This window comes from Excalfactoria chinensis, chromosome 4 (genome assembly GCF_039878825.1).
Source record: "Excalfactoria chinensis isolate bCotChi1 chromosome 4, bCotChi1.hap2, whole genome shotgun sequence".
Classification (NCBI taxonomy): domain Eukaryota; kingdom Metazoa; phylum Chordata; class Aves; order Galliformes; family Phasianidae; genus Excalfactoria; species Excalfactoria chinensis.
In genome coordinates, this window is record NC_092828.1 from 54,835,024 (window position 1) to 54,851,380 (window position 16,357).

Sequence of the window (16,357 nt, forward strand, 5' to 3'; positions counted from 1 at the left end):
GCTGCTGCAGCAACACTTTAGCACTGTCCCCATCCCACAGTGAGGCCTCCAAGCCAGCCTCCTTCTGTTCAGATGTCCTCCCAAACCCTGATGGGGAGCAGAAGGGTCCTCTCCTTCAGCACAGCTGCCGTGCCCCCATGGACCTCCCGCTGCTTCAACTAATCTTGGATTGCTTACACTGCGCACACTTAGAGTGTGAGTTTGGGATACGTGGCAACCCAGGAGAAAAATCATATCTAGGTAGGTCCGTCGGTCTCAGACTCCAACTCAGCATTGCAGAATGACATTTGCATGACTGTTTCCAAAGAATTGAGCCAGCCTCTGACCAGCACTCCCCTGTGCTGCTCTGCAAGTAACCAAAACTGTTATTAATACAGAAAGGATCAGGAAGAAAACCCAGACCCTTTACAAACCACTTTCTTTCGGTCACACCCTGCTTCTGGCCTTCTGACCAGGAGGAGGTGAATGACCTCTACATTTCTGTCAAAGGGCTGCACTGTTGGAATTACCTGAAAATCGATTCCTGGCCTTGTAATGTGCAGGCTGGCATTTCTTCTCTGAGACCTCACAGAGCATTGGCTACCAGTGATCTTTCAGTGCTAACTTCAGGTGAATTTGGAGGCGCTATCACTGCTCCTTAGAAGCTCTCATTCTGTTGAAAAGGAACTTAGAAACAAACATCCGCATGTGCTCAAGTACAATTGTATATTTTCTTTCTGCTCCTATTGAAGTCTCCAAAATATTTTAGCCACAGTTTTATGGTCTGTGATGTGTGGAGGTGGAAAACTAAGAAAAAGGCAATAAAGCTGGGCAGAAATGTACACAAGCAGTTGTTCAGAGGTTGTAAAAATGGCACATACTGCATTTAGTACTTTTATTACCCTCCAATTTCAGCTGTGCTGTTTCAGTTAAGGCCAGTATGTCATCATTTAGGCACTGTTCTAGCTTGCATTGGTGGCACTGCTCTTAGAAAAGTGTAAATTTTCTTCCTGAGAATCTCTGAAATAAAACACCACTTGCCCAAGAGCTGAGGATGGTTGCTGGACAGAGAGCTTTACTTGCTGCACAGACCCACATGAGGTTCTTATCCATGCGTGACCTGATTGTGGCAACTGTGTTTTGGCAGCTTCCACCTACCCCTGCCGCCCTCAGAAGCATGGGCACAGCCAGCACTGAGGATGACTCTGGGGGCTGCCATGGGCTTTGCTCACCATTCTGTCCCCTGGGGGCCTTTTGCATGTCTGTTAATGCCCCAGCAAATTGCGATGCAGTGCAATTTCCCATTCTTTCATGGTGACCTGTGGGAAAATGTTATCTGTCATTTCCCAACAGCTCTCAGGGGCAGGAATAAGACGCTAACTAGCAGACCGGCAGAACTTGACAGGCACTGGCCCTGTCTGTGCTTCAGAGCAGACCCATCAGCTGCTGCCTTCTGCAGCAGACACGCTGCAGCAGCACAAGTTTTTAATTTAAGCTCTATCACCAAACGGCAATGCGCCTCGCTGCTCTCAAAGGTTCAGCTGCTGTGGTGCTAATGGGGCTCTCATAGGAAAGAGGAACAAGAAGAGCGTGAGTCAGGTGGCCACAGCGTTGCAAAACACTGCTGTTTTTCTTAAGTTGTGGCGCTGGCGTCCCTGGAATCACAGTGATGCAAACATTTCTCTGATTAAAAAGGGATTAGCAAACAGCCCAACTACCAACAGTACCTAAAACATGCACAGATGTTTCCAGCTGGATGACATCCACATCCACACAGGAAGTTTACATTTGTCTCTCATTTCTTTTTGCTAAGGTGGATCGTGAATCCCACTCAGTACACAAAGGGCTATAAAATTACCAGGCACCACCCGACTCTCACACAAAGACCCCCTGTGGCTGCAGCCACCACAGTTTCCAAATGCACGTATTTGTTTTGCAGTGAGGTGGTCACTGCTCTTGTGCAGCTGCAGGTAGGAAAACCTCCGGTTTCAAAGCAGGTTGAATTTGGACACCCTCCCTTTGTATTCACTAATGCAATCAAGAAAGCATGATCACAAGGTACAAAAAGGGCTCTAAATAAATAAATAAATAAATAGCTGAAATTGTGCAAGTGGCTGCTAGGAGCACTCCTACCTGGGACTGGCTCTGCAGGAGCAGCTGCATTTCGTGCATTGAAATAGTTAAATCCATGCCAAGTTGCCTTTGTATTGCTCTGAAGTCTTAATTAAAATGTGATGTGGCATGAAGTCACGTTTTCTGAACTTTAATTTGCCTTATAAATCATTAATTAGGTACACACCAGTGGGTGGTTATCTTGCTCTCGAGGGGCAGCCACGAGTTTTCAACTGAACGTGTGTCAAAAATGATTGGTGGGGATCCAAGTGGGAAATGCTTTAACCTATCTGGAAAGACTTCAAGGGAAAAGAGGAAGGGAGACTGTCTTGTGTAGTAGAAATATAAGGGGAAAAAAGAGCAGTAAATAAGTCCTTTCCTCTTTTCCCTTCCAGTCTATCTCAGGTTTTAGTAAGGGATGAGTGAGCTGGGCTACACCTACAGAACGTACACAGACAGATATGCAGCACATGGTAAGCAGAGAGAAAAATGTTTGCAGCCCACGTGGCATTAGGAAGACTGAGAGTGGCAAACTAGGGAAAGAAATGAAAGGTGGATAATGCAATTGTACATTAAATCAGCCAGCTCTTTGGGAAAAGGTTTTTGTCTGCTGATACTTTTGGTGTGGAAAAGATCTGGCCCAGGACTAGGAATGCCAGGCACTGCTGCAATGTGGATGAGCAATAATTGAAAGCAGCCATATTAATTACTCACTATTACTAACACTTGGAACTTATGCAATGTTTTAACAAGAAAATCTTAAATGCATGCTCACGCCTCACCTCAGAAGCATCTGTCTGGGAAGGATTATCAGGTAGTAAAGGAAGTGTCTCAGAAATGGTTATCAGCCACTTGGTGCTGTCAGAGCTCCTCTTTATCTTCTTGCAGCTGCAGTGCTGTAGATTTGCTTTTTTCCTTCTCTGTCTTAAGCGGCGCATAAAGGTACACTGCCAGTAATATGCGACCAGTTCCAATTGTTAGTTAGCTTGGTCATTCGAGCGTTTTAAATCTATTAACAAGCTGGCCATTAAATGAATTGCTGACCTATTTCTTTGCTACTTGAGCTAAGAAACCATGACTGATGACCTATAAAAGCATCAATGTGTTAAGAAAAGTTATTAGCTGCAGAACCGGAGCAGCAATTAGTCACTTCAGCTTCTTCTACCAGCCTGAATAGAAAGATTCACCACTGCCAACTTCCAGTAATTCACCAGAAACTAGATTTTGACAGAGACTGATGTCTGGGGGAGATGCCATGAAGCTGCTTCACAGGCAGCATGCATCTCTTCTTCCTAAGTTTAGTACTGGAAAGAGCTTCAGCAGGGATCTAAACTGGCTCAAATCTGTGATGCTCCAGAGCAAAAGTTGGACTGTGGACTCTGCTGGATGCAGACAGGTGAATTTTAGATCTCATAGCTGCTTTTGCAGTGGAGCGAACAAACCTATGATCCAACCCTTCTGCATGTGGGCAGGTGTGACTGAGGTCCCTCTGTCCCCTTGTCACCTGCTGCCCTCACTGAGCGCTTTCCAGCTGAGCACCTGCTCTGAACAAGGAGCTTTTATGCTTCTCTTTGCCAAAACTATTCCAAAATACTGGATGCTAGGTGGGCCGGCATTTTTTCACCCATTTCTTGGAGGCAGCTCAGCTTTGGAGGCCGCCATTTGGGATGGCAAATTAGCATTGCATTGAATGGGACAAGTGGGGCTTGGAAACAGTGTGGTGTTACTGTGGTGCACTGGCTCAGTTGCCCCAAAAGACAACCTGAAGCCACCCAGCCTAAGATAGACACGTGGTGTTTGTGCCCAGGCCATGCAAGGTGTGGATGCCGCTCAGCCCCGCTGTGCTGAAGGCAGTGGTTGGTGTCAGGACCGTCCCAGCAGGCGGGAGCAGAGAGGGCGGGAAGCCCACACAGGTGCCTCAGCTGGAGGAGCAGCCTCCTCTTGCTTTTGCAATCCTTGCCTGCTTGACAGGCCCGGACGGCATTACATCACTTCCTAAAAACAATCAAACGGAGCCCATCTCCCAAAGAAGCACAACTCGGAGGCACCGGGGGCAGGAAACAGGAAATGTAAATGCTCTGCCGAAGCCAGCAGAGAGCTGCGCAGGCCGAGGCAGCATGCTGGCGCCTGGATGGGTGCCTCTGCTCAGCACCCTGCTCCTGGTCCGGCACGGCTCAACTCAAGATGGTGAGTGGCCCCTGGCATGGGGACCCCGGGAGCTGGTGGGGTCTTGGGGAGTCACAGCTGTTGGCTGGCTTCAGGGAGAGGGGACCTGCGGGAGCTTGCTGGCTGCTGCCGGCAGCTGCGTGCCACCTCCGCTTGCCTGGCTCCTTCCTGGTGGTGTCTTCTTATTGCATCTCCTTAGATGTAAGGCTGTGTAATGGAGATGTAATCCGAAATGTCAGGCTAGGTGTGTGGGAACTGCCGTCTCCAGTCTTGCTCATTGCTACTTTGGGGTCTGATGTTAACCATTTCTTGTACCTTCCTAATCCCACACCCAGACTGTCCACTGTATGCAATAGTAAAGCTGAAGACCAAGCTCAAGCTCTCCTTCCACTCAAAAGCCAGCTGCTGATTTCTCCAGCACTGATAATCCGAAACCCAAAAGAACAGCCAGTGCTGAGATCAATATTTGGCAGCCTGCCTTGCTGAGTGCTCAGGAGCTCCGAGGGCAGGGCTGCCCATGGCTGAGTGCTCAGGGCTCCTTCTATGGGCGTGCAGCTCACAGCTTGAGGTGTGGGGCTGCTCCGTGGGGACGGCGTACCTCCCGGCATCATGCCAGCCACTGCCCGCTGCCTTGTTGTGGATCAGGAGTGTGTTAAAGCTGCGGGCAGGGAGAAATAGGTGTGTTGTATTTTGGTTGTTCATTTTATTTTTCCTGAAAGTCGGTACTATTCCAGGCTGTATAATCGGGCTGCAGGTTCCAGGCATGCTGCAGACCTTATCGCGGTTAGCAATCGTGCTTAGCTGTAAGAATGAGGTAAGAGTTGTTACAAAATGGTTTGGTCTTGCCTGCGTTAAAGGCAGCCCCGCCGTGCTGCAGGCTTGTCAGGAAAATGTGCTGCAGGCTTTGCACGTGCCTCAGGATCAAAGCATCCATGGGAAGAAAAATCCCATCAGGAACGGAGCAGAGCAGAGGTCTCAGTGAAACAGAGACAAGAGGAACAGACTCGGAGGGATCTGAGTTTCTACAGGTACTTATACAAGCCACAGCTGGGCTCGGAGAGTTCTGCTGTGGCCAGCTCCCCCAGGGCATCCTGCATGCTCACCATTTTCTGCTCACAGACTGACAGGGCAGCAGTTTTCTGGGTGCTTTCCTCCTATCTCCTCCAGCCCCAGACATGGCTCAGGGATCCCTGCTGTCTCACCTGTGCTATCTAGAAAGCGCTTCCACAGCAGGTGATGGGAGTGTGATTAGACCTCGCAGCACAGACAGATGGCAGTCTTATAAACCCTGTTCCCACACCGCACTGGAGCCTTGTAAAACCCCTGCCTTGCCATTTGGATTGTGATACACAGACAGCTTTGTCCTGGTCACCCTGCAATTCCTGAGAGCACAGTGAGTAGCACAGTGAGCGTGCCCAGGTACCAGTGCTGCCTCCATCCAGGGGGAAATTACATTAAATTTCAGTCAGTGACCCCAGGCTATAGTGCCCTGAGAGACTTCATGATCGCTGCTGAGCCCCTGAATCATTAATTTCAGAGCCCTGATGAGAGCAAGGAGCACTGAGAGGTGTGCACCCACGTGTCTGGATGTAGCAGGGTTGCATGTGACTGGTGTGGAGCTGGAAGGGCATGGGATCAAACTGTAACTAAAAACACAGTTTGGTTTGGAAAAGCTGTAGCTTTCAGGGTGATGGACGAGGCTACAAGCTTGCAGTACAGCTCCAAGCACAGGACCAAACAGGCAACACTGGCCATTAAAAGAGCATTTAGGTGGAGTGGGAGCACAGCTTTCTGTTGCCTAGAAAGGAGCTCCAACACTGGCTACCTGCTCCAGGTAACGCCCAGACAGCACTTTCCAAGCACCCCTCTCTAACAGAACTGACAGAGCAGCCGCCTTGAGATGTTCCTGGTGCCTTGCAGGGCCTGCGGCTGTGCCGGTAGCGACCTGCTGTAGCATGCAGCCTGGGCAGGCCCTGGGCATGGCAGGGAGCGGCTGTGCTCAGATCAGCACAGGGCGAGGGGTGAGTCAGGCACAGCCAAGCCGCCACGCGCATGGCATGGAGCCGTGGGAGTGCATTGCCAGGAGGGGCAAAGGTTGGGAGTGGTGCTGTGAGTGGAGGGCTTCCTTGCTCTGCAGGGCCTCCAGGCCTCTGCTGGATTTGCCTCCCTCTCCCGAGTCTTCCTGCCACTGTGTTTGTATAACTTAGAGGAAAGTATGGAGAAACCAACAATTCTCACATTACTAAGCCTGACTGTTCCACTGATTTAGACCTGCTCTTCTCAGCCCTTTTTCTTCTGCAAGTAGGAGCCGTAGTGTAAGTTGGAAAACTCCCCTCAAAGATTGCAGCCCACAGGCTCAATGAGAGCAGGCGGATCAGGGCCTCACCAGCAGAAATCAGTGCGCTGACTGCAAGTGTTTTATTTTGCCTCTCATCCAGCCACAACCAGAAACCTGTCTGCCTGCCTGCTTTGTCGACAGCTCCCACTGCCACCTCCAAGTGCCTCGACGCAAACCTCAGGGGAAGAAATGCAGCTACAGCAGAAATGCTGTTTGTGGAGCTGTTCAGGTCCTGGTATAAAAGCTGCTTGGGACATTCAGCTCCCTTTGCATGCCCTGAAAGGCAGGCTCGGAAGCACAAACATAGTATCCCCATGCTGGGGACCAGAGTGGCAGGCAGCAGGGTAGCATGGGATTTGCCACAGCTACAGGGGGAACAAGGGAAGTGAGCACGGTGCTTGCAGGAAACTTGTGCAATCGGCCGCCCTGATGCTGAAAGACAGCCTAATTGCTTGAAGAAAATGCCCTAGCGAGAGGAAATCTTGTCCAAAAAAAAGAGGCTGTTTTGTCCCTGGAATGATGTAAAGTGAACAAGAATACGTGGCGACAAGGTCACTCTTCCCTGTGATTTGCCATTTTCTTTATCCAGAGACTAAATAAAGTAATTCTATTTCATGCAAAGATAGATAGCTTGAAATCTGCTCTGCAGTTCAAATATAGGCAAATAAAAAGTAGTGGAGACATTGAAAATGTCTGTCTTGGAAATCAAACACAGCACATGCCGCAGCTGTAAGCCTGGTGTTGCATTTAATGAGATGTGACTGTTTGCTTTTGCTTTAGAGTCACCTCATGCTTCAGACATTTGAAAAATCCATCTTAGCTCTACTAGTAAATGAAAAACAAACAATTTCCCCCACGCCCTTTCCCCTCTGCACTATTTTTAGCAAGATGCTTGTCCTTGTACATCTACCAGCCCAGGCAGCTGACAGGTGTCAGAGGGATGGCCACAGCAGAGAGAAAATTGTGGTTGCAGGAATGCACACAGCGGTGTGTCTGCCCTGCCGGCAGCACTCTTGGCCACATACAGTGATGGAGGTAAACATATGTGGTATAAATGGAGGAGCTGCAAACGCTGGGACTATGAACTACCTCTAGAGAGAAGTCAGGTTGCTAAAAAGAGTAATGGAGAGGCTCTCTTCTTCCCATCCTCTGTAATGAGAGGATTAATGAGAGCCAGCAGATCACAGGAGCACATGCATAAGGAGTCACTGCCTGCAGGGAGGCAGAGGCTGTGCTTTGCTCTTGGCTGAATAGGGAAGAACACGGCATGGAGGCTACTGACTTGAAGCCTTTTGCCACCAAAGAGCTAACATTCACCTTGTTGTGCTGCAGTGAAACAGGTTAGGGGCCTTCATAGTAGCCAAATACCTTACTGAAGTACTACGTGTTATTTAGTAAGTATTAACATTCTTTCCTAGCTTTAAGGAGAGAATGAAACAATCAGATGCCTGCATGACAACTGGCATAAAGAGGCAGATAGATTGCTGCTGTCTCACTCAGAGCATTGCATTCATTTGAAACTGGGGTTCCTGGCACACAGTCCCATGGGATGCTCAGCTCCTCCTTGAGACAGACCTGGCCGGTGAGGATGTTGCAGGGTGGGTGAAGCAAGAGATAGCGCTCTTACCTCAGTTTTCCTCTCTTTCTCAGTGTCCCTGGGAAGGACAGCATTCTGTCCTTCTGATTTCTCATTTGTAAAATGGAGATGATAACTGCTCATCTCTCAGGGCCATTATGAAGATTAATGTGTTTACCAAAGCATTTTAAATGCTAAGTGCTTTCGGATCCAGTCCTGTGAGATTTGAAATGCCAGCAACGAGGAGCTAAAAACCTGAAGCTCTGGCTAACTCAAGTGGAAACTCTATCTGCCCAGCACTTGACAACAGCAGAGACAATCATATCACTGCAGAGGTCATGCCATTCCATCCTTCTTTATGGCATAAATGCTGCGCCATGATGGCAACCTGCCGAAAACAGGGGGTAAGATAAAAATCAATGTCCCTGAACAAGTCAGCTGAAGAACCACATTGAGGTGGACGTGGTAGACTTGCCATCTAGTTTAGCATCCAGAGGCCAACAATTCAGGTGTGTGTGCTTGCATTCATTGATTATCTTTCTTAAGGCTTTGAATGAATACCAGAGTTGCGTGATTTGACTCACTGATAACATTGATGAAACCCACAAAATGTTAACTTGTCCCCCTGTGTTTGGCAGGCTCTGAAAATGACGAGGATGGCTCTGGATACGGAACAGCAGCACTACCCACTGCTACAGTGCCACCTCCTCCCTCTGCACCTCCCACGTCCCCTGCCACTGTGAGCAGCCCCCAGCCAGTGCTGGTCACTGCAGGGTCCACTGAAGTCAGCCTGGAAATAGAAAGTACACCCAGCCCTGAACTGAGCGACACGAGCAGTAACGGGAGCCTAGAGACGGAAGAGCCATCTGTCCTAGTGTATGCTGTGCCTGCAGTGGTGCTGGCCCTGCTGGTCTTGCTGGTCATCATTTTTATAATATTCCATAACAGGAAAAAATCCAAGCAAGGTAAACTTCTCTTCTTGGGCATTGGGAGGCTATATTTACCACACGCTTGACATCATTTAACAAATTATTTCAAGTGTCAGGTTGCTCCAGTTAGGATGGTTGTCTCTGTTTTTAGTTCCATGTCTCCTGTGCAGAAAAGGAGAGCCATGCAGCAGCCCCATGTTGGGAGCTGTAGTTGCTTCTCAGCCCATGGAGCCACGGTGCTGAGCTGCAGCACCTCACAATACCCACAGCAGAATGGGGCCACAGCTGTGCAACTTTATCTTTGTGCTCAACAACTACAAACAAGGTGGATCAAGCACTACTCCCACCTTATACTGCCTGCAGGGTGAGATGGTTGGGCACTTCGGTAAAATAAGAACAGGCATGACCATTTCCAGGGATGTTTGTAAGGGACTCTGGAGGGTGCCAACCACATGAGCCAGCTGGCCCCAGTAAGGGAAGCAGTGTTTCAGGAACAGACATGGCAATTTCAGGCTGTACCTGCCTTATGTCAGCCCACACCCCTAGCAAACTCAGTTCCCAGACAGGCACCTTGTTACCCATTTCTGGTCTCCAGTAGGACCAGAGACCATCTCATGATCTCTCACACAGCTCCTATTGCTTGGAGGTGGGATTTTGAGTTGAGGAAGGAGTGGATGGATCCAGGGTCGTGGGGAGTAATGCTGGCGCTGGTGTTGGCACCCACAGGCCATGTTTGATTAAAGGTCAGTTGGTTTAAAGTAGTGTACAAGCATACCTTGCTAGTGAACTGGGTGTTTGTGTACTCATGTCCACCACAACATGGATATCCACCCACTCTCAGCCAGGCTGGGCTCATGATGAGCTTCATCAGTGTGCCCAGGATTAAAAATGGGCTACTGTGAAAACTGCAGGCAAACAGGGTGGGTTGTTCTGTCTTTCTTCTAAAAGGGAACAGTCACACCCTTTGTAAACAGAACTCATCTGAAATGAGCCTGTTGAAGACTATCCGATAATACAGCATATATACAAACAAGGTAACTCAGAACACAAACTGTTTTTCTTTTCCAGATGAGCTGGGGAGTGAAAATGTGAAAAGGTAAAGTTTGTGCATATCACTCTTCTCCCATTTAGTATAAGCTCTGTGTTGTTCACCCCTGTTTTTTCAAGAGTGTCTTCCCACTTCTTGGCTGTGCTAGAAAAAAAACCAACAAAACACAGTTAAGAGCTGCACAGCTCTGACTCAAGTGATAACTTTTATCAAGCTCTGCCTTGCTAATCAGTGCTGGAAGATACAAAACTGGATTAGTGGAGGAAAAAATAATTTGCTAAAAATAATTCTTCAACCAGGTGACTCCAGGAACTATCAGTAAAGAGAAGACTGAGTGGAGACATTTAAATAAATTCAGAATTAGGATAGCTAGGGCTTTTCCCTTTTAAGTCCCTATCACTGCTATTCAAAGCTACAACAAAACTCAATCACTGGAGCAGCAGTGATAATAGGACACTTAGCATATATTCCACAGATGAACACATTTGTTTTGCCAATTTGCTATTCACAGATGGAAGGGGTCTAGGATATCCATGCTAGCCCTCTGCTCCCAGGCACCCCATACCACACCACCTAGTCCCCAGACCATCCTCTGCACTGCTATCCCAGTGTGCCGTGCCGTGTAAAGCCCAGCTATTGACTTCTGCTTGCTACCATTGCCTTCATACACCCTTCGGGCTGACCTCTTCAGGGTCATTCACTTAGGATGCTTTTCACAGTGCCTACATATGCCTGGAATAATGAGGCCTTATCACTGTTTGTTGATTCAAGCTTTTGTGTAATGCCTTTTTTCCTCTCCTCTCAAGCCCTATTTTCGAAGAGGACACACCCTCTGTTATGGAGATAGAAATGGAAGAGCTCGATAAGTGGATGAACAGCATGAACAAAAATGGTACATGGTAACCTCTCTACTCCATCATTCCTCTCTTTTTAGCTGACATAACTCCACACACAGAAAAGCGATGCAAGGCATTGTATTTGTGTCACTGATTTCCCTAAAGAATTTTTAGTCATGTTCTTGACTCTGCTACAGAAATAGTAGCACAAATGTCAGGATGGGATTGTTCAGAGGAGTATTTCAGTTTGTGTGGGAGATATTTAACATATGAGGGAATATCATAAATGTTTTGAGTTTACAGCAGGCACTTGTAAACACAAGTGTAGCTGTGAACAGAATTTATATTTTTAAAGTCACATTTTAACTCAGTAATTGCTTACTTAAAACTGCTGCAATTATCTTATGACTGCATCCCTCCTTTCTTGGTGTTGTTTCTTCTATCACCCCCACCGCATGAAGAGCAAGCTACTCTTTGCCACTGCTCCCCATCTTCTGCAACCTCTCCAGCAAATCTGCCAGCAGTTTGTACTTTCTGTATCTCTCATCAGTAGCACATTCTACTCCCTCAAGCTAACACTTTCAAGCATCTGCTTTAACGGATTCCCACTGGCTAGGAAATGCTAAAACCTGGATATTTCCTCATTCTTGGTCCCTTGCCTTTCATGCAAGCAGTCCATTTGTCTGACCTCCTCAAGCTGTTTTGCTTTTCAGGACACAGAACCCTCTGGAGCATGTCTTTGCATTAGTACAGTGCTCCAGCCACATGATGGGGCTTTGACCTTCTTAGTCTATAAACTCCAGCAGAAAACACATTCTAAGAAACAGCAGTAGAACAAAGGCTTTAAGTACAGCACATGGGGAAGCAGCGCTGCAGAATAACTTTTAATTCTCTAGACAGAAGGGAGCAACCATTGTGTGGGTTTTTTTTATTTCTAACTAATAAATTACCATAATGACTGTCAAAGGGGATTTAAAACATATCATTTATGCTGCTTGGGACATGGAGATTTTACAGATAGAAGGGTGCAGAAGAGCAAATTTATACACCAGAGCCACTGTACAAATTTGTTGACACGATTCTGAAATAAACATAGACTAACGGCCAATAGTAGTTATCATCTTGCTTCTTATCCTTTTCCAGCTGACTGTGAATGTTTACCTACTGTAAGAGAAGAAGAAAAAGAATCAGTGGCCAATCCGAGGTACTTGGAATTCATTGTATTTTTTGAAGAAATGCAGTCAATGCCAGTCATTTCAAGATAACCTCATTTCTAAACTATATAATAATAAGTAGATCAACTAGTGGGCAGATTTAGAGTGTTTTATGCATGAGGGCTTTGGCTCCAGCTCAAGTGGTTTGATGCTTCTTTAATTTTAAACCAGTGGCTGCCTGTAAACCCCTAAGTAACCCTGCAGCAGCAAGCCTGTGTGGGACAGACAAGCAGATGGCACAGACAGAGCTTCCCTCGCTGATCAGGCTGTTGTTGCAAATGCCTGAGGTGCCAACATCAATACTCAGATCAGCTTCCCAATTTTCTTCCCAAATGGTGTTAGTTTAGTTCTAGTCCTTTTTTTAATCACTCAGATTTGGTGCAGGAAACTTCTCAGTGCCTGACATAGCACAGTTGTCTGGGCATTAGTTTCCCTCTTGATGCAAGGTGCTTGGGAGCTTCTGTGAAGGCTCAATTGTTTTGAGTGATGATTTAAGTAAGGCAACGTTTTGAAAGCATCCAAGACAAAACATTGCATTAATGACATTTTGATGTTTTCAGAATGAATGTTGTTCCAAAACTACTTTTTGAATATAGAATTTTAAAGAACGCAGCAATTAATGGTTTATCTTAATCAACTACTTTTCCTAAGTTCATCTTATATGAAATTTTGGAACATGCATCATTTGAAAGTAAAAACACAGTTGAAGTGGTACCATTTCTTGGTTCCCATTCATTTCTGTGGCTGAACATTTGTAACCTACTCCAGGTAAATCAGTTCAGCAGGGAGTTGGTCTAGATCTCTAGAGGTGCCTTCCAACAGTTCTTTTATTATTAGGCAAAAACAGTTACTTTTTCCTGACCAGATAATGCCCAAAAAGTATGTGCAGATAAATACCTATTTCAGCATCTCTTGAGCAAGGAAAGTGAAGGCCACAAAGTAAAACAACACAAAGCTATTACATTGCAAAATCTTATTTATGAGCAGTAAGGCTGTGAAGTTGTGCGCCAGGGGCAAGAGATTGTAGCCCCAACTCCCTTCAAGGTGGTGCTCATCTGCTCCACACATAAGCTCACTGAGTTACAAATACATATGTATATTGATATGTTTTGTATAAACAAATCTTGCCTTTGAAGCCTAGTTATAAAATCATGTCCAGGGTTTCCATGCATACAGGAGGCAGGCAAAGGCTTGTGCACCTTCGCTCCCCCGGTAGAGAGAGGCACAACTCCTATCTTTCAGGATTGCTGAGTTAGATTAAACAAAGCCCCTCTCACACACACTTTATTGCATCCACAGGGGTAACTAATGAAGTGAGGTTCAAGGAGAATCAAATCTGGACAAGTGGAAATTCACTCTTCCCCGGTTGTAGTACAGTGTTGGTCCTTAGAAGCAGTAAAACTGTTTCTGATAAGTTCTTTGCAATGTAAGGCAAAGTATAATTAGGAACATCAATACTCATATAAAGGACAAACTTGACTCACTGAACAGCTGATGAGGGTCTCTGGCTATACAACTCTCCTTCTCAGGAAGCAGCCCTCATCCATGAGAAGTTCTCCCTTCAGATGCTAGCCCTTAAATGAGCCCAGGGAGGGGTGGACTGAGCGACATGTAGGAAGCACAGGTGATTTGCTTGCACCTATGCTTCCTGGGCCAGCCACCTCCTTCACCACTTACTCAGGAATCAGTTCAGGCTGGGACATAACAGATCCCTCTATATGAAGCTTAATAAAACATTAAAAAATAAAGCAAAATATTAAGATAATAATTAATATTGTGGTTCTTTAAACACAAGTTGCTTTTTTTTTTTTTTTTTATATATATATATTATTATTCTGGTGCATATAAAACATTGTTAATAAAGTGCCAGGGAGCAAGCTATCTAGGCAGAAAACAAGGGATCAAAATGAAAATTCACCTATCAGTTTTAACATTAAAATTAATAATCAAGATGTAAAATGTCTCCATGTCTAGGAATCTCCACGTCTAGGAAAAGGTATTTGATTTCTCAGTCCATGCCTGGTGGCAGGAGAGCCTCAAGCCAGCAGAAGCTGGACCAGCTCTTTCTCATATGAAGGAGAGAAGTAGCCAAGCAGTATGATGCTAGTGTTTTTTTCTCTTTCATGTATGCCCAGTGATGGAGAATCATGAAGCTATGGCAGCAGAGAACTCCTCAAAGGGAGCAGCACTCAAGCTAACAGAGCCCAGCTTGTGGACGAACTGGATTCAAACACAATTCACCACAAGAGACTGGAGAAGCAAATGCTTTTGTTGTGTCCTTCTACTTACAATCTTCAGAAGAGAAATATAACCAGTTGGAAAAATAAAGGAAGAGTGCTACAGTAAGGCTAAGGAGCTGACTTAATTCCTAATGCAGCAAGATTCAGCACGAGTGAAGAGAAGCTTCCTTTCTCCCACCCTGAAGTTTCCAAAGGCTGTCCTTGCTTCCACACAGCTCTACAGTTCTGCATAGTGCAGCCAGCAAAAACACATACATTCCAAGTTTAGCAAGCTGGTTTGTTTCTGGTTTGTTTTATATACATACATGAACAGTACCCACCATTCTGGATTGTGCTGGTTTAAGTTGGTTTGACTCAGGCTGCTGACCTTATATTCACGCTTTGTTCATCTTGCAATTTGGTTTTTGGTAATGGTGCACAAATTTACACAGGACTTCTGCTACTGCAGTAGAAGAGCAGGACTGACAGACAGCAGCTGGAAAGCCCTCCCACAGAATCCACCAGGAAGCAGCCTGAAGCCCAGCAAGTTTTGGTCTTCAAATTAAGGACACTGTAAATGTGCCTGACAGTTAACTGCAGATGAGCACCCACCCATCCCTTCACCCCCCGCTGTGCAGCTCATCAACATCAGCCTGCTACAGACACAGCTTGAAACGCTTCTTTTCATCAGAACAGACACGAAAATTGAACAGTTCATTGCTATACCAAACACATTTGGTAGATAAAATTATTATTCCTAACCAAGGTCCAAGGGTTTCAGGTGCAGTAAGGTTTCAGCTTTGGATTTTTGAATATTGAACTTAGAACACCTGAAAGACATTGGCCTCTTCACATACCTGCTCCCCTTCCTTCGGTGACATCGGAAAGTCAGGCTGCTGAGATGCCTCAGGTTTGGAAGACATTTACGGTATCACACCCATTGATTTTAGGCAGCATGTCATGGATGTGATTTAAATACTCAACACATCTGACTGGATACTTGTCTATACAAAGCTTCCCCCTAGTGTATTTAAAACTTGCATCTCACCATACTTTAGATCCTGCCCTGTTATATTCTACTTGTCATCAGACTGTATTTAAATATGCTTCTCACTCAAAAGATGTTTTACCAGTTTTAATTCGCCTGCAAATATTTCAGTACTATGCTTTCATGGCTACCTTGCTTTAAGACAGCAAGTGAAGAAAGCCACCAGGCTCCTGGGAGGAGAGTTAATGTTCACTAACAGCTGACAGAGGAGGGCTCAACTTTGTGAATAAGAATGTGTCACCGTGTTCACAGCTAACAACTTCCTTGGTTTTATTCATTACTGGATACCAGTTAACTAGTAATTTCCTCAGAGAGGAAATATTTCTTCATTGATCCAAAATAATTGATTGCAAAGAGTGGATCTTATATGAGTGATGCTAAATCAGTATTCCCTGCTTGGATGATTTTTAATGTTGGAAAAAAACAATGTTGTGAAAGAGGAGTGTGAAACGTTCCCTCAAATATTTCCACAAGTTTCTGACAGTACAAATCACTCCCTGGAATATCTAATTAAAATGATACAGTCGCAGGGGGAAATTGGAAGATTGAAATAAAGACAATCAAAAAGTGGAAGGGGATGTTTTCCCAGAAGCAGCTTTGCCAGCAGCTTCTTTCTGATAGAACAAAGATGGTACACTGAGGCTTCCTGCTGTTTGTAAAGCAGTAACCAGAACGTGTCCAGAAGTGAGAATGTTCTCTTTCAGGGCTTATGGGGAAAAAAAAAACCCACACAAATAAATGACAAATGTTTTTTTGAGACCATTGCTCTTTACCGGCTGCTGGTTCATAGGCACTGCTGCTACAGCAATTAGCAACAGTGACAAATGGAGTCTATTGTTAATTGCTTTTTAATTTTGGATTTCCCAAACAGACTGTACCCCTTAAAGTGAGA

The 16,357-nt window shown here is 45.9% G+C and overlaps 1 protein-coding gene across 1 annotated transcript; it reads left to right on the forward strand.

Moving 5' to 3' along the window:
• The first annotated feature begins 4,130 nt into the window (after positions 1–4,130).
• Positions 4,131–16,222, forward strand: TMEM154 (transmembrane protein 154). Its single transcript, XM_072335941.1, has 6 exons — positions 4,131–4,278; positions 8,810–9,136; positions 10,169–10,196; positions 10,955–11,040; positions 12,128–12,188; positions 14,334–16,222. The coding sequence occupies exons 1-6, from the start codon at positions 4,209–4,211 to the stop codon at positions 14,347–14,349; spliced, it is 588 nt and encodes a 195-aa protein (XP_072192042.1). The 5' UTR covers positions 4,131–4,208; the 3' UTR covers positions 14,350–16,222.
• Positions 16,223–16,357: the final 135 nt, after the last annotated feature.

Coding starts and splice junctions, on each gene's coding strand:
- TMEM154 (XM_072335941.1), top strand. CDS start 4,209: ATGCTGGCGCCTGGATGGGTGCCTCTGCTCAGCACCCTGCTCCTGGTC. Junction 4,279..8,809: donor GCACGGCTCAACTCAAGATG/GTGAGTGGCCCC, acceptor TGTGTTTGGCAG/GCTCTGAAAATGACGAGGAT. Junction 9,137..10,168: donor CAGGAAAAAATCCAAGCAAG/GTAAACTTCTCT, acceptor TTTCTTTTCCAG/ATGAGCTGGGGAGTGAAAAT.